Source organism: Epargyreus clarus, unplaced genomic scaffold, assembly GCF_041222505.1.
Source record: "Epargyreus clarus isolate Ecla_fem2 unplaced genomic scaffold, WU_Ecla_fem_2.2 ptg000025l, whole genome shotgun sequence".
Lineage (NCBI taxonomy): Eukaryota > Metazoa > Arthropoda > Insecta > Lepidoptera > Hesperiidae > Epargyreus > Epargyreus clarus.
The window spans coordinates 2,749,132-2,771,694 of record NW_027332232.1 but is presented as its reverse complement, the minus strand read 5'-3'; the positions used below and the strand labels follow the sequence as shown (position 1 = coordinate 2,771,694).

General features: G+C 40.4%; 1 protein-coding gene across 1 annotated transcript; it reads left to right on the top strand.

Moving 5' to 3' along the window:
• Nucleotides 1-1,976: 1,976 nt before the first annotated feature.
• Hsc70-5 (Heat shock protein 70 cognate 5) lies at nucleotides 1,977-21,613 on the top strand. Its single transcript, XM_073087009.1, has 14 exons — nucleotides 1,977-2,255; nucleotides 2,455-2,510; nucleotides 4,113-4,200; nucleotides 5,088-5,325; nucleotides 6,555-6,716; nucleotides 8,573-8,663; nucleotides 9,262-9,424; nucleotides 10,537-10,692; nucleotides 12,803-12,949; nucleotides 14,641-14,881; nucleotides 16,221-16,430; nucleotides 17,985-18,172; nucleotides 19,700-19,840; nucleotides 21,419-21,613. The coding sequence occupies exons 1-14, from the start codon at nucleotides 2,154-2,156 to the stop codon at nucleotides 21,509-21,511; spliced, it is 2,076 nt and encodes a 691-aa protein (XP_072943110.1). The 5' UTR covers nucleotides 1,977-2,153; the 3' UTR covers nucleotides 21,512-21,613.
• The last annotated feature ends 950 nt before the right edge of the window (nucleotides 21,614-22,563 follow it).

Sequence of the window (22,563 nt, the reverse complement as noted above, 5' to 3'; positions counted from 1 at the left end):
CTAGCCGAAATACAAAGGATACAAAATCCTAATTTTGTACAAAGGATACAAAATCCTAATTTTGTATCCTTTGGTGACAGAATGTAGATAAATTGTGATAATAATTAATTAATCCGTCCATGTTGTTGTAGATTATTAATTATATGCACTGTAAAAACATTAGTTAATAAGTAAAATGTACACGTAGATAAAATATATCTTACTAGTCAATATTTTAAGGTACAAAATGAAGCAATAAGTATTATTAGAAATAATTATTGTAATGTTAATGTAAATAAAATTACTGTTAAATATTTGATTTATTTGTATTTATATATATATATATATATTACAGGATATTATTTACCTTTTAATTATAAAGGAGCTAATTTTTTCCCACTGATTGGGTATAAATTATATTTTGCAGATTTAGGTTACTTAAAAATATAAATAATACCTATTATTAGACAGAAAATAGAAAAAAGAATATGTATCTTAAAATCATAGATAAGTATAGATATCTCATCGCGTTGTAATTGAAGGAAGCCATTAAATGGCTTAAACGGCTGACAATGTTTGAGCCATTTAAGGGCTGCCATGGTGTAATTTATGCGGAACAATGCCGATATGTGCAGTTAAGTGGTGGAATAAAATGTAACCGAAGAAAAAGTGCGGAGAAATATCGTTACCATCGTAAATGATCTCAAAACTACATTTTTAAATATTTTTCAAACAGAAAATAGATGAGAGTGACAATCTCAATTGTCAAAACTGGTTACATTTTCTTGTTAAGAGTGAGTAATCTTTACTAATAGATTAGTAAAATGTAGATTTTTTACACGGAAGCAATTTACATTTCTACGAATAATACATACTTAGCTTATCAGAAAAACGAATAGCAAACTAACTGCATTATAGACACTATCCTTTATGTAACCGAAATAAAAATTAAAAGTTTAATAAATAAACTGTATGTAACATCTAAAAGGTTTCAAGAAAACAAATACAGGCTTCAAGGCTTTTTATTTAGACTGTTGCGGCTCTACTACCGTTTACCTGGCTAATTATCATTATATACATATAGAGAACAAATTATTTATGCTATTTCCGCATTATTATCAGACATTGTTTAGATAGTTACTAACATAGTAGTATTATATGTACCTTGCAGTCAGTTTCAAGTTTTAGTAAAGCTTAATACGATTATAAGACTACTAACGCCATCTATGTGTGGACTAGAAGCAACAGCAAAGACCAATCTTTGTCATGTTATTTTAGCTGTATCTTCGTTTAGTTATTGATGTTGATACGTTAATGACTGAAGATGAATAAAAATATTAAAAATAACTAAAGATGTCATTAAAAACATCTTACAACGGTTGGAGACCTTAAGGACAATCTAAATTTTAAAAATAACTTAGATATAGGTTTCTATACTCTTTGCTGCAACCAACCTGGACTGGCATAGATAGAATCAAATTCAATCTATGTGCCTATGAACGAACTATAGAAAACAATAATAACTAAGTGTCGGAAAATATGTAAAAACCTATTTAATTGTCAAACAACAAGGATATTAACGACACGACAAGGGTCAAGGAGAAATAACGCAAAACTTTACGAATGGCAATGGAATAAAATTACATTTATATTCTCAACAGATGGCGCTACTTCCATTAAATAAATACAGATAAATTTTAATTTAAATTTGTGTATATTATTTTAATTTCTTTTAAATAGTTTTTAATTATAATTTTAATACTTTGTTATTAAATCGCAAAAATATCTTAAACACAATGTATATGCACATACATTGTTACATAACAAACTATTTGATCTCATTGCTGAACTCTTGAACCCTCAGTAAAATACTGGAATGTGATTGGTTAAAATAATGGTACTTTATTTAAAACACCAATCATGTGACAGAGATGTATAATCTGTCCCAATAAGAACATACTACAATTTACTCTTAAAAACGAGAACATTCTATTCCTTCATTCTACAAAATCTGTTCACGCTTGCCAAGCGCGCCATTTTCAGTGTGGCAATTTGAGGGGTGGTAGAAAAAAGTGAAAAATCGTTCTTTCGCGAAGTTGCGTCATCCACATGTCCTGTCCGAAGTGAAATAAAACGGGAAATAAACTTATTTGTGGATTAAAAGACGTTTAAAAATGTTGACGGCCACGCGGGTGATCGGGCGCAAAGCCCTAGAGTGCTCCGGAATTACTACCGAATTCCACACACAGAGAAATTTTTCCACCATCCTGAAAAATGTAAGTCGCATTTAATTTTCAAAACGAAAGAAAATCGAGTGTCATTTTGCTGAAATGTTTTAAGAAGGATATTTTACGTGTTTTCGATTAAAATTTGTATCGAATAAAACGCAATAGATTTAAAATACCACCGGCTGCGTTCTTACGCACGTGTGGGATAGTTTTTTTTAAATCTACGTTCAAATTTGTTTTATTTCAGACCGCAGCCCCCACGGTACCTATCTACCAACGCCATGCCATGCAATACAGACAAAAGTAAGCAAAATTTAAACATTTTTATGTTATCTTTCTATAACCTAACTTTGTCTCGACCTTTGAGTTACTGCATAAAAAGAACAATTACATTAATTTATTCATATTCTTAAATATTATCATTAGTAAACGGTTCAAATGACCATAATTTGTTCTATTTCATAACTATTACAAAACTGAGAAGTATCTATACATTTTATATTTAACCATTAAAATGAATTTAAAACCTTTTACTAAACAAATTTTAACAAAATAAAGTTAATCTTTACATTCGAGGCAGTATGCAAATTTGTAAAACATTTAAAAGAATGATTACCTAATAATTACACAATATTAACATTACAGTTAATATTTCGATTAGAACTAACCTTAAAATACCATTTTTGCTTCTAACAAAAAATAACTATTGCATCATACTTAATCATTATAAAGAATTTAATTAATATCTTTACTGGTGCTATAATCTCTTGACATATTACCTTAATAATACATGTAACAAATTTTAATGATCAGTGCAGATAAAATAGTGTTCAAAATTAGGGGTGACATCTGCAATTCATTAGAAAAGTATCTATTTCTATTTAACAATGGTTACAAATGTCCATGGGTGGCAATGACCACTAGTCATCTTCATCAACCCATTACTGTCCCACTGCTGGGCACGGGTCTCCTTTCAGAGTGGGAAGGATCAGGTCATAGTCCACCGCTCTGGCCAAGTGCGTATTGGTAGGCTTCACATACCTTAGAGATATCTTTTTTTTTTATATAAATCTCCCAGGTATAGGTATGCACGTTCCCTCACGATGTTTTCCTTCACTGTTTAGCGAGTGATAATTAATTTCTAATATGCACATAACTTTGAAAAATCAGAGGTGCCTGGGATTTGAACCGGACCCCTCGATAGAGAGGCCGAATTTCTTAACCACTAGGCTATCACTGCCTTACATGACACATGACCACTAGTGGTAGACTATAATGACATTTAGAAGTATTGACCGAGCATACAGTCCACCGATGATAAGTGGCTACTGGTGCCTATGGATTCTGTGATCCAGATAAGATAACTATCTGAGGTCGCCCACAGATATGTTGCTTCCCTTAAGGATGAACTTCGAATGCTTCTGATAAGTATGGCTTTCCTACTACATCCTTCCAACCAGAATACAGCAGCGCTAAAAAAAACTGTTGTTATTAGGCAGAAATCGGTTTGGCAGTGGTGCAACCAAAGTCGAACCACAGAGGGTTCAACCAGCTTCAATTGTATGAAGGTGGTAGAACTCTCGGCACGACCGCCACACCTATTTCTGCCTAACAACAGCAGTATTAAGCGCTACTGTGTTCTGATTTGTAGGGTGTGATAAGGAAGACATACTTTTACAAGGCATTCGGGCTTAGTCGTCAGGGGTAGCGGCGCATCTGTGGCTTTTACCGCAAGAAGGAATATCTAATCCTATCTGGAGTTGATTACAGATATCCATAGGCGGTAGTAGTCACTTACCATCAGGTGGCCGCATGATACTCGTCTGATACTCCTATATTACGGCAGTATGTGATACCTATGAAATGCATAGATAGAGATGTACTACAATCATCTGGTTCTTTCAGGTCAGAGGGAGTCAGAGGAGCTGTCATTGGTATTGATTTGGGTACCACCAACTCATGTGTTGCAGTCATGGAAGGGAAGACACCTAAGGTACTGATTTAGTAGTAAAAATTAATATTACATTATTGATATTTTGATACTAAATGCTTTAAACTTCAAGAAGAAAGTAAAACAAGCCTTCTTGAATTTACTGACCTGATGGTAAGTGGCTACTGCTGCTTATAGGCATCTGTAATGAAGCCCAGATAAGGTATGGTAACCTGAGGTTGGCCACTGATGTTTCGCTACACCTGAGGACTGAAGTGGAACACCTCTGATAACTATGTCTCCCTTCAAAGAAAAAGACAGCAGTGCTTCACACCGCTGTAATGGTGGCGGCTTCGGAGTCTAACCACAAATAGTTCACCTTCATAATTTCCATCTTTAACTTTATAAAATGGTGTAGGGATGTGTATATAAAATGTTGCGTCGTCGATCGGTGTCCAAACACATGTGTGTCCGCCTTTGCAGCGACACGAGAGAAGCCGCGCGGCACCAGCTAGTCCCGACACACTTGTCGCCGCGCTACCGCGCTACAGTTTTTATTATTGAATTATTATATTGTATTAACATTTTTTATCCAAATCCAATATTTAAAATTAGTTGGACTTTTATATACAGCAAGAGAAACTTGATATGAAGTGACCATCCATAAATTATAACATAAATTTCAAAATTATATTATTTTGTTGGCAATTAAAATCTCGCTTCTCATCCCTTACACAATGTCACACTGCATTAGCTCCCCTCCCATGGGCTTCTAAAAATGTTAAAAGGCTAGAAAGGCTAAGAATTAGCTTTTCCAGTGATAACATAATTTTTATTGATAGTCTTACACCAAAACACTAGATTTTTAAGACATACTTTGCAATATAACTTCAGTGGTATCACCTACCTGTAACTATGACACAAACTAACAGAGCCACTTCCTCCCCCAGGTGGTTGAAAACAGCGAGGGATCCCGCACCACACCCTCCCACGTGGCCTTCTCGAAGGACGGCGAGCGTCTAGTCGGTATGCCCGCTAAGCGACAAGCGGTCACGAATAGTGGGAACACGTTCTATGCGACCAAACGGCTGATTGGACGAAGGTTTGAAGATCCAGAGGTGCAGAAGGACATGAAGAATCTCTCATACAAGGTGGTGAAGGCGTCGAACGGTGACGCTTGGGTTCAAGGTGGGTTTGAGTAATGTTTAGCTAAGTTTTAGGTGCTAAAGGAAATGTAGTGGAAAAGTTTTCCCGATGTTTAGTGGTCAGTCGAAATTTTTTGTGTTGTATAGTTATTAAATCTTGATGAATACCTTTTGGGAAATGGAGATCTCCGCCGAGCTAGGTGATGCAGCCCGGACAGCGGCCGTGATCTGTAAGTCTCAGTTCGGAGCTTGTATATGCACGTTGAGAAAACTTTACGTCGAATGACAATTACCAAATATTTTAAATCAAACTAAACTTAGTATTTTATCTATTTCATGATTATCAAATCCATGTTACCTTATATTAAACAAATTATACGTATTGTACAATGTAAATATGTACCTAAATATTTTATTAAATGATATTTCCTAGAGTATATACACCATGTATGTACCTACTCTAGGAAACTGTTACTCATTGTAATTTCTTAATAAACGTTGATTTTCGTTGATATTTGTTGCTTTTAATAAACATAACATTATGTATGTACACAAAATCCGCTTTTCTTTATACATTCGATTATCCGAATACCTTACGACAACTATTAGTCCGGTTAATCGAGTTTCCACTGTATATATATAAAAGTTTGATAATATATAAACGTTTGATCATATATTTATGAAGCACCCTTGAGCGGTGACCATACCTATGTGTGGAATCACCTTTGCGGCGGTGCTAGAACAAAGATTGGTGATTACAGACATGGTACTTATTGTATTACTATATCTTGTATGATCAACCGACAAATCAAATAGTAGAAATTAACTCTCCCTATGTATGGAACCTTTCTACTTTTATAATATAGCATAGAAAATGACCATGCATTCCACCTGATAGTAAGTGGCTACTGCTGCCAAAGGGCATCTGTAATCAACCTCAGATAGGACTAGATATACCAACTTAGTTCTCAGGGAGGCGGCGCACCTGTGGCCCACCTCAGGTAGGAATATCTAATCCTATCCGGGGTTGATTGCAGGTGTTCATGGGCGGTAGGTACTTACCATCATGTGGACTGTAAGCTCGTCTTCTACTGCTATATTATAAAAAAAAAACAGTTTACCAGTTCATACATAGCCAGCGTAGTGGACTATAGCCTTAAACTCCTCTAATTCTGAGAGGAGCCCCGTAAATTCCCTCTCATCCCTCCCAGTTGTAGAATAGTAATAACTTAACAACGAAACTAAACGACCACGCCAACAACTCGTCCACAGGCAGCGACGGCAAGGTCTACTCACCGAGCCAGATCGGTGCCTTCGTCCTTATAAAGATGAAGGAAACTGCCGAGGCCTATCTGAACACATCAGTCAAGAATGCAGTGATCACAGTGCCCGCTTACTTCAACGACTCACAACGACAGGCCACTAAGGATGCTGGTATGTTTACTGTTTCAAGTTATTATGTAAAGTGATATTGAGTAACTGTATTTGCTGCTATACTTGTTGTGGTGCGTTTGACAAAAACTATGAATAATTTTTCAGAAAACTAACATATAAGATATATACTCATTCCCCTAGACTAGGATTGCCTGTGTCGTTGGTGCTATGGACACACACAGAGACAAATACGCAAACACCCAGACCCAGAAATCTAAATTCAGCATTTAGATGTCTGTCAAACCGGGAATCGAACCCGGGAACGTCAGACCGGTATTGTGACTGCTTCGCCACGCGGGTCGTCAATGTATACGAATAAAAAACTATAAAATTGATTAGTTAACTATTGGAACGTGGAAGTTTTGTAAAAAAATATTTTACGTTTACTTACCAACGGTTAATTTGTATAAAAAAATATCATGTTTTCCAAACGCTCCAAAATAAGTATGTATAACTTAAACATGTCCGACCGGGCATTGAATCCAGAACCTTCTGCAATGTACCCATATTCAAATTCTTATATCTAAATCACAGTCTTCACATAAAAAAATGATACGACACAACATGTCGCATCATTACCTCAAAAAAATATTTTTGTCCGGAATCGAATCCGGTACCCTGTGTTTATAGTCGGGCCATTACGAACGTGCGAAGTGAGTCATAAATCATTTTTATCAGATCTCTCGTTCACACTTATGGGCATATCGGAACACTAGCTCGCACTTCTAGTGTTGTGCGTAACAACAAAGAGTTGTCGATAGTCAATAGCAGGTAATCAAGGAAAGTTTAAGGAAATAATGCAAAATATTTTTAGGATGTATTTTAAAACTTCTTTTAATAACATCCATATTTATATTTTTGCATTATTACATTAGTCATCAAACCCGCGTACTTTAATAACATCCATATTTATATTTTTGCATTTATATATTTGGCATCTTTATCGATATCGAGTTGCGCGGCATTGTCACATTGCTTTGACGTCATCTTTTATTTTATAACTCGGATCGCACGTTCGTAATGGCCCGACTATGGCGTCGTTGATCGGCGTACGCGCTGAGCACACGCGGTGGTCGCTTGGGACGACGCGACAGCGACCGCGCGGCGACGACCCGCCGCGACACCATTGTCGCCGGCGACTATGTACCGCGCCACATTTGATTATATCTTATATATAAAATTCTCGTGTCACAATGTTAGTTACCGTACTTCTCCGAAACGGCTTTAACGATTTTCATCCAATTTTATATGCATATTCAGTAGGTCTGAGAATCGGTTACTATCTATTTTTCATCCCCCTAAGTGATAAGAGTTGTTCACCATTAACATTTTTTTATTTATATGGCAACACATTTATATGGCAACATGTTTGCTGGGTCAGCTATAGTTACACAATATAATTATATATACACATTAGGGTAGCATCACTACCCCTGAGGACTTAAGCTGGATGGAACGCTTGGGAAAAATATGTCTCCCTTACCACACCCTCCAAACAAGAACACAGCAGCGCTTAACACTGCTATTATTAGACAGATATGTGACGGTGTGACGGTACTGCCTTAGCAGTAGAACCACAAAGAGTTCTACCACCTTCAACATCAAAATACTATAATACAAATGAAAATAAAAGTAAAAAAAAATATGTTTATTTAATAATGATAACCAGTCTACAATTAGAAGAAGAAGCTTCTTTGTAAGCATAAATAAATGTATAATTGTGACAATCGCACAATATGGGACTTGTAACACGTGTGACAATATACCACTTGTAACATACATACATACATACATACAAGAAAATAATGTTTTGACAAGTTTCCCAGTACAAAAGTTAATCTAACTATCTTGTTCAGGTCAAATCGCCGGTTTGAACGTGTTGCGTGTGATCAACGAACCCACCGCTGCCGCCCTCGCGTACGGCATGGACAAGGCCGAGGATAAAATGTGAGTTTATAATGTAGCTAACTTTAATTCTTGCTTGATTTAAAGATGGTTGAAGGGGTTCTACCACAGTACCACGGGTACCAAAGAGGGCTGTGGTTCGACTCCGGCGACACCACCGACTCAACTATTTCTGTTGTAACAGCAGTGTTAAGCGCTGCTGTGTCGTGGTTTGAAGTGTGGTAAAGGAGACATATTTATCCGAGACAGATTCACATGCATTCCACCTGATAGTAAGTGGCTACTGCCGCCCATATACATCTGTAATCAATCCTCGATAAGATTAAATTCCTAGCTGCGTTCACCCACAGATCCACCGCTACCCCTGAGGACTAAGCTGTAACACCTAGAATAAATATGCATCCATTACCACATAAAAGGGGTACATAATAGTCAGGGAGGTAGATGAAACCCTGTGATCGAAGGTGTAGCATTTGAGACATGGCGGGACCCCTATTTATTCGACTCCAGGGGCGACAGCAGCCACTTACCATCAGGTGGACTGCATGCTCGTCTGCTACTCCTATATTATAAAAAAAAAATGTTTTATTAACGTGCGTACTTCTCGATGTCATTTATTTACCATTATTCACCCTTCCAGCATCGCGGTCTACGATCTGGGCGGCGGTACTTTCGATATCTCGGTGCTGGAGATACAGAAGGGAGTTTTCGAGGTGAAATCAACGAACGGCGACACCCTCCTAGGCGGGGAGGACTTCGACAACGTCATCGTCAACTTTCTGGTCGACGAGTTTAAACGTGACGTAAGTAGGGGGAGGAGGGGGGGGGGTGATTAGGCTGTAAGAATATCTTTTTTTTTATAATATAGGAGTAGCAGACGAGCATGCAGTCCATCTGATGGTAAGTGGCTACTGCTGAATATGGGCATCTGTAATCAATCCCTGATAGGATTAGATATTCCTTCCACAGGTCGGTTATGGTTGCGCCGCTACTTCTGAGGACTAAGCTGGAACGCCTCGTATAAGTATGTCCGTCTTAACACACCTTGAAGGTGGTAGAACCCTTTGCGGTTCGACTCCTGCTGCACCACTGCCACACCTATTTCTATTATAACAGCAGTGTTAGGCGCTGCTGTGTTATGGTTTGAAGGGTGTGGTAAGGGAGACATACTTTTACGAGGCGTTCCAGCTTAGTCCTCAGAGGTAGCGGCGCTTCTGTGACAGACCTCAGGTAGGGCTACTCTTATCTGGGGTTGATTACAGATGTCCCTACGGCAGTAGCCACTTATACTCACGTAAACTGTATGCTCGTCTACTACTCGTATATTATAAAAAAAACTCGTGTGTTTTCACCCTTATGCGTCGTCGATCGGTGTCCACACTCGTGTGTGTCCGCCTTTGCAGCGACGCGAGAGAAGCCGCGCGGCACCAGCTAGTCCCGACACACTTGTCCGAGGCTTTCCTAGATACCGCGCTACACTTTTATTATATACATAGTTTAGTATTTATCCTCATCAACTCATTACTGTGCCACTGCTGGGCACGAGTCTCCTCTCAGAATGAGAAGGAATACCCTATGTCCACCACGCTGGACAAGTGCGTATTGGTAGACTTCACATACCTCAGGAAACTTATTTAAAATTCCTTAGGTATTCTTCAGGTCTCCTCACTGTTTTCCTTCACCGTTACAGCAAGTGACAATTTATTTCTAATACGCACATAACTTAAAAAATAAGAGGTACGAGCCTGGGATTCGGACTTCGAACCAAAATCTTTGAGATTTTTTTTATATCTCTTGGGTATGTGAATTTCCCTACCATTTTTGTCCATTCAAACAAATAATAATTTGAAAAATCTGAGGTGTGCCTGGACACTTAATGAAACCGAAATCATCACTTAATTGTTCATCTCAACAGCAAGGTATCGACATCCGAAAGGACGCGATGGCGATGCAGCGGCTCAAGGAGGCTGCGGAGAAGGCGAAGATTGAACTCTCCGGCTCCCTTCAGACTGACATCAATCTGCCCTACCTGACTATGGACGCGTCTGGCCCTAAGCACATGAACTTGAAGGTATGTAGACACCGCGCCAAACTTCTAGTCCGCTCCGAATATAGAAGAGAGCCGCGTCGCAACAGCAAATTGTAAATATGAGCGAAGGAAATTATACAGAGGCACCACTGTCACATCGATATCTGGCATAAGAGCTATTTTAAGCGCTGCTGTGTTCTGGTTTGAAGGATATCGTAAGAAATACATAATTATGTGATGTATTCCAACTTAGTCTTCATGGGTAGCACATGGGTCTTCATGAGTAGCACATGGGTCTTCATGGGTAGCACATGGGTCTTCATGGGTAGCTCATGGGTCTTCATGAGTAGCACATGGGTCTTCATGGGTATACATCTGATCATATCAGATAAAGGTCAGAGTCCTGCCTGAGGTGATGCTTTCCTACTTGCTTTCCTCTAAGGATTAAGTTGGAACGCCTCGAAAAAGTGTCCGCTACCACACTCTTCAAACCAGAACACAGCAGCGTTTAAACCTGTTATTAGGCAGAGACATTAATGTGCTTTACCCTTTCAACCATAACTCAGTATTACACCAGTGTTTCTTTAATTATTTTTCAGTTTATAAGGCAAAAACAAGTGTGACACTGGTGCCACTACGAACAATGGGTTCTATATTTTCTAAGGGCACTAATACCATGTTTGGGTGATGTGCGTTATCACCTGAATTATTTAATAGTGCTTACAGTGTAACAATATAAACCCCCTGTTTTCCTAAATGCATTGGAGGACGGGGCAAAGTGTATTGTGACAGTATTTTCGATATAAAAGAAATAACAAAAAAACATGTGAGCCGTCACGGGACGCCTGGCAGATGTGAAACATCGACATTATTTTGTAAAAGTAATATGCAGAAAAGAACATATTGTGATAGGAACTAATTTTTTCATAATGATAAAATAAAATATTACGATTTTTTTCCAGATAACGATGACTATTTATTGAATAAACATTTATTTTCATTAAATACAAAAATTTACGAATTTATTTCAAATCGATTGCGCATGGCGACGCGTCGCCATACCGTACACACTACTGCATATAGACTGTATATACCATCGTATAGCGTGGCGACGCGTCGCCACGGCATGCGTCGCCACGACAGAAATCGGTTTTACGTGCGGCTATGTTTCACATCAAAAAAATTACACAATATATCTCGTTGGATAACGATGTAAACAGCGTGTCCAATATGAGCACCGAATTCAGAAATATGTACTAAACCAACAATTTTTTTTTACTTTGTAGTGACATAGAAGTCGGTTGTATTTTTTGTTAATTTTTTTTCACCCTTTTCAGTGATGACATACTAATGTTTATATTGATATCAAAATACTTAATGAAAAACTTACAAATGCACCAGTCTCCCTTAAGATTTGGAGGACAGGGCAAAGGGTATTGTGACACTATTTTCGTTATAGAATGGGTGGCCACCCTTTTTATGTTGGGCACGATGTTGTACAAAATGAGAATGGTTTAAGCCAGCGTTTCCCAACCTTTTTCAGTCCACGGACCCTTAGGAAATCAAGCACATTTTTCACGAACCCCCTTAATAAAAATGAAGAGGAAAAAAAATAACAATCCCCGCCACAACATACTTTGAAAGACTGATTTATGTATATTTTTTTTTGCTGATTTTCGTTTAGCGACTGTTTTGCATTTAATGAGCAATTTATGTATGGTCCGGAGATGACAGCGCGGACCCCTATACATATACTCGCGGACCCCCAGGGGTCCGCGGACCACAGGTTGGGAAACGCGGGTTTAAGCTGTAGTCCAAAGACTTTTCAAATAGATTCAACTATTATTATTGAAGAACCGATGACAGTATACGATTTTAATAACTTTATCCCGTTGTCGTCATCAGTATGAGCGATTTTCCATCAGGAGGAGTTTTACGAGCGCCTTAGAAAGTTTTTGGCAAATTATAATCATAACTCCTTATTTGCATAGAATTTGATTAACTAAAGGTGTAAAAGTACAAATCGTCTCTCATTCTGTCTTGTTTGTGTGCAAGTTACCACACTACTGTATTTTGTAGTAATTCAACTAGTCGTATATATGTAAGTCTGATTATTATTTCAAACTTTAACATTGTTTTCTCCAATCCCCAGATGTCCCGTTCGAAGCTGGAGTCGTTAGTGGGCGATCTGATCAAGCGTACCGTAGCACCGTGCCAGCGTGCCCTACAGGACGCCGAGGTGTCCCGAACCGATGTCGGAGAGGTCCTGTTGGTTGGCGGGATGACTAGGATGCCCAAGGTATGTTCCATATATGAATATTAGTGATGTGACCATAGATTAGTAAAGATTACTCACTCCTAACAAGAAAATCTAACCAGTTTTGACAATTGAAATTGTCACTGTCCACACACGAATGAAACGATATTTCTCCGCACTTTTTTTCGGTTTCGTGTTTTTGCACCACTTCACTGCACATGTCGGCATTCTTCCGCGTAAATAACACCATGACAGCCATTTAATGGCTTCCTTCAATTACAAGGCGGTGAGATATATATACTTATCTATGGACGTAACGAAAATTCGCATTTGGGGATATTCGCTTAAATTTTTGCGAATGTTTTGCGAATAATCAATATCAGAAAAAATACAATTTGACTATGATAATAGCTCAATAAAATCAAAATTCATTTATTTTTTTATGTTTTTTAATCGTCATCATCAACAACCTATTACTGTCCCACTGCTGGGCACGGGTCTCCTCTCAGAATGAGAAGGATTTGGCCACAATCCACCGCGCTGGACAAGTACGTATTGGTAGACTTCACATACCTTTGAGATGTTTTTTTTATAAATCTCTCAGGTACGCAGGTTTCCTCACGATGTTTTCCTTCACCGTTTAGCAAGTGATAATTAATTTCTAATGTTTTTTAATACAAGAAATAATAACTTAACCTCGTATTCACATTATCAGTGAAATTTTTTAAAAATGTTATAGGTTAAAAACAGTAGTGTGTGTTGTGCCTTCCCTCTCAATCTATATTAGGCCTATCACCTGTCATAGCTTAGCTCCATTTTATTAATGGTCTATTCTAGAACATACCCAAGAACTCAATAAGCACTGTTAGCACAAGCCGATGTCAGCCACAAATGGCTGGCTAGGCAGTCTTTCAGACCGGTGCGAGAGCAACACGGGGACATATTCCCCCACGGACATATCCTCCCACGGACACTGCCCACTATTGTCCCACTGCTGGGTATGTGTGATATGAAACAAGAATAATTTTGGGCTTTTTAGATGAATATGTCATGATGGCGAATTCAGTTTTTTTTTTACCGCTTTCTACACTCACAGCCCCACACTAGGATGCCCTGTATCGTGGCTGCTATGGACACACACGGAGACAAATACACAAACACCCAGACCCGGAAACAGAAATCTAAATTCATCATTTAGAAATCTGTCTGGCCGGGGATGGAACCCGGGATCCTCTGCGCGTCAGACCGGCATGGTGACCGCTCCGTCACGCGGGTCGTTCAATTACACTTATAAATTATAATGTATCCCAAAATAGATTGGAACCCTTTTAAGGGTTGTTAATAAATTGCTTGTTATTCCTGAGAATTAATTCTTATATAGATAACAATTACAGACGAATCACACTATTTCATTCCACTCCTGTGCATGGGACTCTTTTCAGAGTGACAGGAGTGTTAGGAATAGTCCACCGAGCTGGCTAAGTACGAATTGAAAGACTTCACATACCTTTAAAACCTTATTTTTTAGATTTCTCAGGTATGTAGGTTTCCTCATGATGTTTTCTTCACCGTTTAAGCAAGCGAAAATTAATTTTCTAATACGCACATAACTTTGAAAAAATCAGAGTTGTTTGCATGGGATTTGAACCCCGGACCCCTCGATCTACACTAGGCTATCACTGCTTTTTTCTTTTATTCACTATTCATATTATTAAAGAACAACTTATCCTCAGGTCCAATCGACGGTACAAGAGATATTCGGTCGAGCGCCCTCTCGAGCGGTGAACCCCGATGAGGCTGTTGCCGTGGGAGCCGCCGTCCAGGGCGGTGTACTGGCCGGTGACGTCACCGACATCCTCCTCCTGGACGTGACTCCCCTCTCCCTGGGTATCGAGACCCTGGGCGGAGTGTTCACGAAGCTGATCACCAGGAACACCACCATACCGACGAAGAAGAGCCAGGTGTTCTCCACGGGTGAGTGTCTGAGTCTGGGTGCTAGCTGGTGACGTCACTGACATCCTCCTGCTGGACGTGACTCCCCTCTCCCTGGGCATCGAGACCCTGGGCGGAGTGTTCACGAAGCTGATCACCAGGAACACCACCATACCGACGAAGAAGAGCCAGGTGTTCTCCACGGGTGAGTGTCTGAGTCTGGGTGCTAGCTGGTGACGTCACTGACATCCTCCTGCTGGACGTGACTCCCCTCTCCCTGGGCATCGAGACCCTGGGCGGAGTGTTCACGAAGCTGATCACCAGGAACACCACCATACCGACGAAGAAGAGCCAGGTGTTCTCCACAGGTGAGTGTCTGGGTCTGGGTGCTGGCCGGTGACGTCACGCTGCGTCGAGACCCTGAGTAGCATGTTATACCCAAATACACCACCGCAACACTTATTTTGGTAAAAAAAGCGGCGTTAAGCGCTGCTGTGTTCTGGTTTTATTTCCAGCGTTCTAACTTAATCTTTAAAGTTAGCAACTCATCTGTGGCCGACTTCAGGTAGGACTCTAATCTTATCTAGGGTTGAAAACAGTTGTCCATGGGCAGCAATAACCACTTATTATGAAATATTATTGTACTTACTAATTATCCTAAAAATAAATAGTATGCGTCGTCGATCGGTGTCCACACCCATGTGTGTCCGCCTTTGCAGCGACGCGAGAGAAGCCGCGCGGCACCAGCTAGTCCCGACACACTTGTCCGAGGCTTTCCTAGATACCGCGCTACAGTTTTTATTGAATTTCTTAAATATACATAAATTTGTGGTGATTGCCCTAGTGTACCTGGTAAATGCTTATACAAACTCATATAAATCATATCAGTATTATCCTACCACTTTCGAATAAGGAGTTCCCTGCTGTTTACATTATATCAATTTGAAATACGGTACATCCAGTACGATACGATCTGTGGGGGCCTCTGGTAGGAATTTACTCTTAGTTGGTAAATTCTGGTAAAGTTGGTAAAGTCTGGTAGGAATTTACTGTTATCAACCGATAACAGTTGACTATGGGCGGCAGTAGCAATTGACCATCAAGTGAACTGCATGTTCGTCTGCTACCTCCTATATTATAAAAAAAAAATTCGGGAACACCTAGGGTTCCGAAAGCCCACACTACACGGACGACATATATGCAATTGATGTAAGGAATACATAATGTAAAGCAGTTCACCATTTCAGTACGTTTGTTTGAACATTAATTAATTAATCTTATTAAATGCTTATTAAATGCTTATTAAACTTGAAATATTTTCTGTTTTATTACTAATATTTATTCAGTGATTTTACTATCCCATTCCTAATTACGTTTCCAGCGGCCGACGGCCAGACCCAAGTGGAGATCAAGGTGCACCAGGGCGAGCGCGAGATGGCGACGGACAACAAGCTGCTCGGGCAGTTCTCGCTGGTGGGCATCCCGCCGGCGCCGCGCGGCGTGCCGCAGATAGAGGTCACCTTCGACATCGACGCGAACGGCATCGTGCACGTGTCCGCCCGGGACAAGGGCACCGGCAAGGAGCAGCAGAGTGAGTGACGGACTTCGCTTGGGATACGGACCATGGAATGATTTAGAGGGAGTGTGACGTCACGTGTGTGTGTGTGACGTCACGTTTTAGGGAGCGAGAAAAATGTCTCTTGTTTTCGTGGAATGTTTTAGAAAGGGGGGACATTTTTTCGGCCATTTTGTGTCACGTGTCACATCACGTGTTTGTGTGTGTGTGTGACGTCACGTTTGAGCGAAATCGTTTTTTGTTTTTGTCGACCCTTTTTCAATGGTCCGCTCGAATCCACGCTACTCTTTTTTTGTGTGTAGTACGACCCGCGACTTCCTAGTAACTACATTGTACTACCTACGACTCGCGACTACTTAGTACCTACTTTGTACTACTTACAACCTTGCCTACCTAGTTTTCACTAACTACACCTCACGACTACCTACAACCCGCGACTCGCTAGTACCTACTTTGTACTACCTGCGTATTATCGACGCTGACGGCATCGTGCACGTGTCCGCCAGGGACAAGGGCACCGGCAAGGAGCAGCAGAGTGAGTGTTTATAGTATGATGTATGAGAGAAGTTGATCCGTGGTCCAAATGCACCCCGATTCTGATTGGGATACGGCCTGTGGAACGATTTTGGGAGGAGTGGGAAGGGTGTTTTTCTTCTGCGTATGTTATCAGGTATGACGTCACGTTTTAGGATCCGGTCCTTTAGAACTTTTAGTGGGAGGGGGTCGTTTTTTTCTACCTATTTTGTATTATTTGGGACGTCATGTTTTATGAAGTAAAAAGAAGGTTTTTGTTATCATCGACACATTTTCAAAGATCAGCTTCATTCCACGCTATTCGATTCGCAAGATATTTATATCTGGCATCCATTTATGTGATGATAATTGAATTGTTTTGTATGATATCTTGCTATATACACTATTAGCGCTAAATACCATACCGAATTAAGTAAGAATGATTATATATTAAGAATGATTATATGGGGGCTAAGAATTACTTGTATGGCCAACCTCATGTAGGACCTTATTGGTGATTTCTTGGAGTCTTTTTATATTGGAAACATAGATGTGTTGGTTACCATACTTTATTTTACACACTAGTTAAATAATTAATATGCGTCGTCGATCGGTGTCCACGCCCATGTGTGTCCGCCTTTGCAGCGACGCGAGAGAAGCCGCGCGGCACCAGCTAGTCCAGACACACTTGTCCGAGGCTTTCCTAGATACCGCGCTACAGTTTTATTATATTTCTAAAATATACGACATTCTGTGGTAATTGACCTAGTTTGTCTAGTAAATGCTTATACAAACGCAAATAAATCGTATGTCAGTATTATCCTACCACGTTCAGAGAATGATTATATTGTCCAAAAACTATATTTAATTGTAAAGAATGAAGAGCTAAAATTACTTGATTTAAATGGTACGCAGCGCCCTTGTTGATTAATTGTTTTTTACTGATTTGAAAATATAAAAATTAAATGAATGACGATGTGGCCTGGGAAATGCTAACTACAGCCAATGAACGCTTGCACCGTACATGTTTATTAATCAATCATTTTCTCCTTGCAGTCGTGATCCAATCCTCGGGCGGTCTGTCCAAGGACGAGATCGAGAACATGGTGAAGGCGGCCGAGCAGTTCGCCGCCGCGGACAAGTCCCGCCGCGAGCGTGTAGAGGCCGCAAACCAGGCGGAGGGCGTGTTGCACGACACCGAGACGAAGATGGACGAGTACCGTGCGCAGCTGCCGCAGGACGAGGTAAGGGGAGGGGCGAGAGAGGCAGGGGGGGTATATAGGAGGGAGCGTGGCGGGAGTGTCAGTCTGCTGCGGACAGCGGACGCGGCGGCAGTTTGAGTCCGCCGCAGACGGTGGTCGCACCTGCGCGGTGTGTGTGTGATATGGTAGTTAGGGGATGTGTGTTACATTGATGACGTCAGAAGCCGGAAATACAGGTGGGGGAACTAGTATGATGTGGAGTGAAATATGAAAGGAGGAAGCTATAGTAGTAAGAAAGAGGAAATTAATGTATGATACATAGTGTTTTTGGGGAAGTGTAAGCAGATTGATGTACTAGAATATTATACGAAAGCGTAGAAGGAAGTAAGCGAGGGGAGGGATAGAGCTACATTTGTGGGGGGAAGTGACGTATGTTCGAGAACATGGTGAAGGCGGCCGAACAATTCGCCGCCGCGGACAATTCCCGCCGGGAGCGTGTGGAGGGCGTGTTGCACGACACCGAGACGAAGATGGACGAGTACCGCGCGCAGGTGCCGCAGGACGAGGTAGAGGGGAAGTGTATATAAGAGGGGACGCGGCGGGTGGACGCTAGTCCGCTGCCGACAGCGGACGTGAGCGGGAGTTTCAGTCCGCCACGGATGGTGGTCGCGTGCGGATCAAATAGCATGGGGAGCGGGGGTATATAGGCGGGGACGCGACGCGTGAGCCACCAGTCCGCTGCTGACGACGGATGCGGGCGGGTCGTGCCTGCTCGATGGGAGGGATGTGTGTGTTTGATGTGGTAGTTGGGGAAGGAGTGTTTAAATTGATGACGTCAGAAACTAGAAATGTAGGTGGGAAGGAAGTAGTATGATGTAGAGTGAAAAATGGAAGGAGGAAAGTAGAACAGTATGGAAGAGGCGAGTCAAAAGTATATTATATAGTGTTTTAAGAGAGGTGTGAGTAGATTGGTGTAGAGTATTGTCTAAAAGCGTAGAGTGAAGTGAGCGGGCGGAGGGCGTGCTGCACGACAGAGATCAGCGACAGCCCTCAAGGGTAGCAATGAATCTATAATTGACCTCACGTAGGGTTCATTTTAATCAGGAGAATTTTGGGATGGGTGAGAAGGTGTGCAGTGTGAAGATATACTTATAGTAAATAGTATGCGTCGTCGATCGGTGTCCATACCCATGTGTGGTCCGCCTTTGCAGCGACGCGAGAGAAGCCGCGCGGCACCAGCTAGTCCCGACACACTTGTCCGAGGCTTTCCTAGATACCGCGCTACAGTTTTATTATTGAATTTCTAAAATATACATGAATTTGTGGTGATTGCCTAGTGTACCTGGTAAATGCTTATACAAACGCATATAGATCATATGTCAGTATTATCCTACCAGTTACGTTTATATACCTACCACTTACGCATATCTTGGCCATATTTCGCCATTTTTAGTGCATATTACGGCATTTTGATGGTGCATATATATAATCCGATGTCTAGTTAAAATTATTAGTATCACTGTTTCTAATAAAAAAGTACATAACAACATATAATATTATATTCCTCAGTGTGACAAACTCCGTGAAGAGATGGCGAAACTCCGCGAGTTGCTCGCACAGAAGGAGACCGCGGACCCCGAGGCGATCCGCACCGCCACCGGACAACTGCAACAGGCGAGCTTGAAGCTGTTCGAGCAGGCGTACAAGAAGGTGAGTTTGACTTGAATATCCTGGTAGATGGTGGTAGAACCATTTGTGGTTCGACTCCGGCGGCACCACCGCCACACCTATTTCTACCTCATAACAGCAGCGTTAGGCGCTGTTGTGTTCCGATTTGAAGGGTGTGGTAAGGGAGACATACTTTTCCGAGGCGTTCCAGCTTAGACATCAGGGGTAGCGCATCTGTGGCCGACATCAGGTAGGAATATCTAATTTTATCTGGGGTTGATTACAGATGTCCATGGGTGGCAGTAGCCACTTACCATCAGGTGGACTGCTTGCTCGTCTGCTATTCCTATATTATAAAAAAATCCTCATGTTGTTTATTAACCGCGGAGAGTGATGTGTTGGGTCGTATGTATGTATAGTGAGGATACCTGCACCCTTAATATGAGTTTTTACGTTTTTACAAAAATTACAGCTTTTGTATTTGTTTACGTATTTTCCGTACATTTACAATAAGATCTGATACAGTCCACTTGGGGGCGCTGAGTGGAAATGTATGGGCAAATACGTAAACAAAATACAAAAGCTGTCATTTTTGTAAAAACTCATACTAAGAGTATACTGCATACCTGAGAGATTTATATTAAAAAAAATCTTAAAGGTATGCGAAGTCTCTATACTCACTTGTCCAGCGCGGTGGACTATGGTCTAATCTTTCTCATTCTGAGAGGAGACCCGTGCCCAGCAGTGGGACAGTAATGGGTTGATGATGATGATGGTGACAACACAAGACTAATTTATCCCTATGTCTTACACTAAAACTGTAATTGAATACGCAAATGTTCTAACTATCCCGTGGTATGGAGAGTCCCTTGCCCAGCAAGGGACAGTGTAGTTTGTTGTGCACATCTTTGAGCCAATGCATTATCGTAGTGCAGTGGTCAAGTTTTGTGCGATATGAACGGAGGTACGTTATCAGCCCCTAGCGCTTATGTGCTTGGGGACGATTTAAATCTCCTACATTTTTAAATATACCATAAGAGGTGTATGCTAACGATTTTTGCAACGGATACCGTTACGTTGGAGCATTATTTTACGATATTAATATTTATGTAGGTACAAAGGTAGGCTACAATGGTACTTCGATTCAACTAATTTAACCAATATTTATAAAAATATACCACCATAGTAAGAATAACACCTAAGCAAAATACCAAACAGTTCAGAGCACCACCGTACCGTGCTTACTATTGGACAACATCTGATCTGTTAACAGTTGCATGCCCATTTTTTTATACCATGGTTCAGGTTAGCCAATTATTAAATACGGAGTGGTAGTTGGAAATTAATATCATGGGTTTTTAAAAACTGAATATTTATATATAAAATTAAGCATTCTCCCACATGTCTACCTTACCACTCCCTTCAAACCAGAACACAGCAGCGCTTAACACTGCTGTTATAACAGAAATAGATGTGGCGGACTGGAGTCGAGCCACAAAGTTTCAACTAGCTCTGTATAAAGCTATAAATATATTACTGTTCTGTTACTATATTTGGGTTTTTCCACTGTATAATAATAATCAGTCGTTTGAAAACTCAAATATTTCCCCTCCTTCACAGATGGCGGCCGAGAGAGAGGGACAACAAACGCAGCAGTCCACCGAGCAGTCGCAAGAGGAGAAGCAGGAGAAGCAAGAGGAGAAGAAGAATTAAGAAGATGGAAGCACACGCTAGAAGATGAAGAAGTTGTGTAATTGACTGTGTTTTTACGCCGATGTAGTATTTGAATAGACTCCTAGGTCCTTAGCAGGATAGATTTTAGTCATAACTCTTTTTTACTTTTTAAATTTAATATTTGAAGGTTGTAAGGGATATTTTTCCGAGGCGTTCCAGCTTAGTCTTCAGCGGTAGCGGCGCATCTGTGGCCGACCTCGGGTAGGAACCTAATCCTATCTGGGGTTGATCACAGATGTCCATATGGCAGTAGTCACTTACCATCAGGTGGACTGCATGCTTGTCTGCTACTCCTTTATAAAAAATATATAATAAAAAAAGAATTACTCTTTACTGGTCATTGAATATTGGTGTTCAAAATTTTACTTTCTTTTGACACATTTTAATTTGAATCATTCGTGAGAGGGTGTATTATGTGTGAATACCACAATAGTAGTTTAAAATTGTCTGTTCCATAGTTGGAGTCTATTCTCTTACTAACTCTGTGGTATTGTGACTGTGAAGCTTGTCGCAAGTTGGTCGTACGGTACGACCGTATATTCGATATTTTGTACACAAAGACAGCATAATTCACTTTATATATATGTATGTATTTGGCGAAGGGAGAATTCCCTTTGTCGAAGGTTGACATACTTAACCGAGGCGTTCCAGCTTAGTCCTCAAGGTTAGAAACGCTGTGGCCGACCTCAGATAGGATTCTAATCCTATCCGAGATTTGATCACAGTATCACACACCAATATGTATATGAATCTTATTTCTACTGAAATATGTTATAATTTTATTATATTTTTCAAAAAACATCAAAACCAAATTACACCGTAGATTATAGTTTCCAAAATAGTTTAGTTTATGGACTGGTTCTCTTTAGTTAAGTCGTTGGAATTGTTTAATTGTAATATATATTAATTAAAATTTGTCTGTACGTGTGTATGTATGTATGTGTGCGTGTAGGGATCGATTTTTGTGGGTACTTTGTGAATTTTTGTCTAATTTTAAAAGTTAATATATTTTTTTCTCTATGTCCACTCGG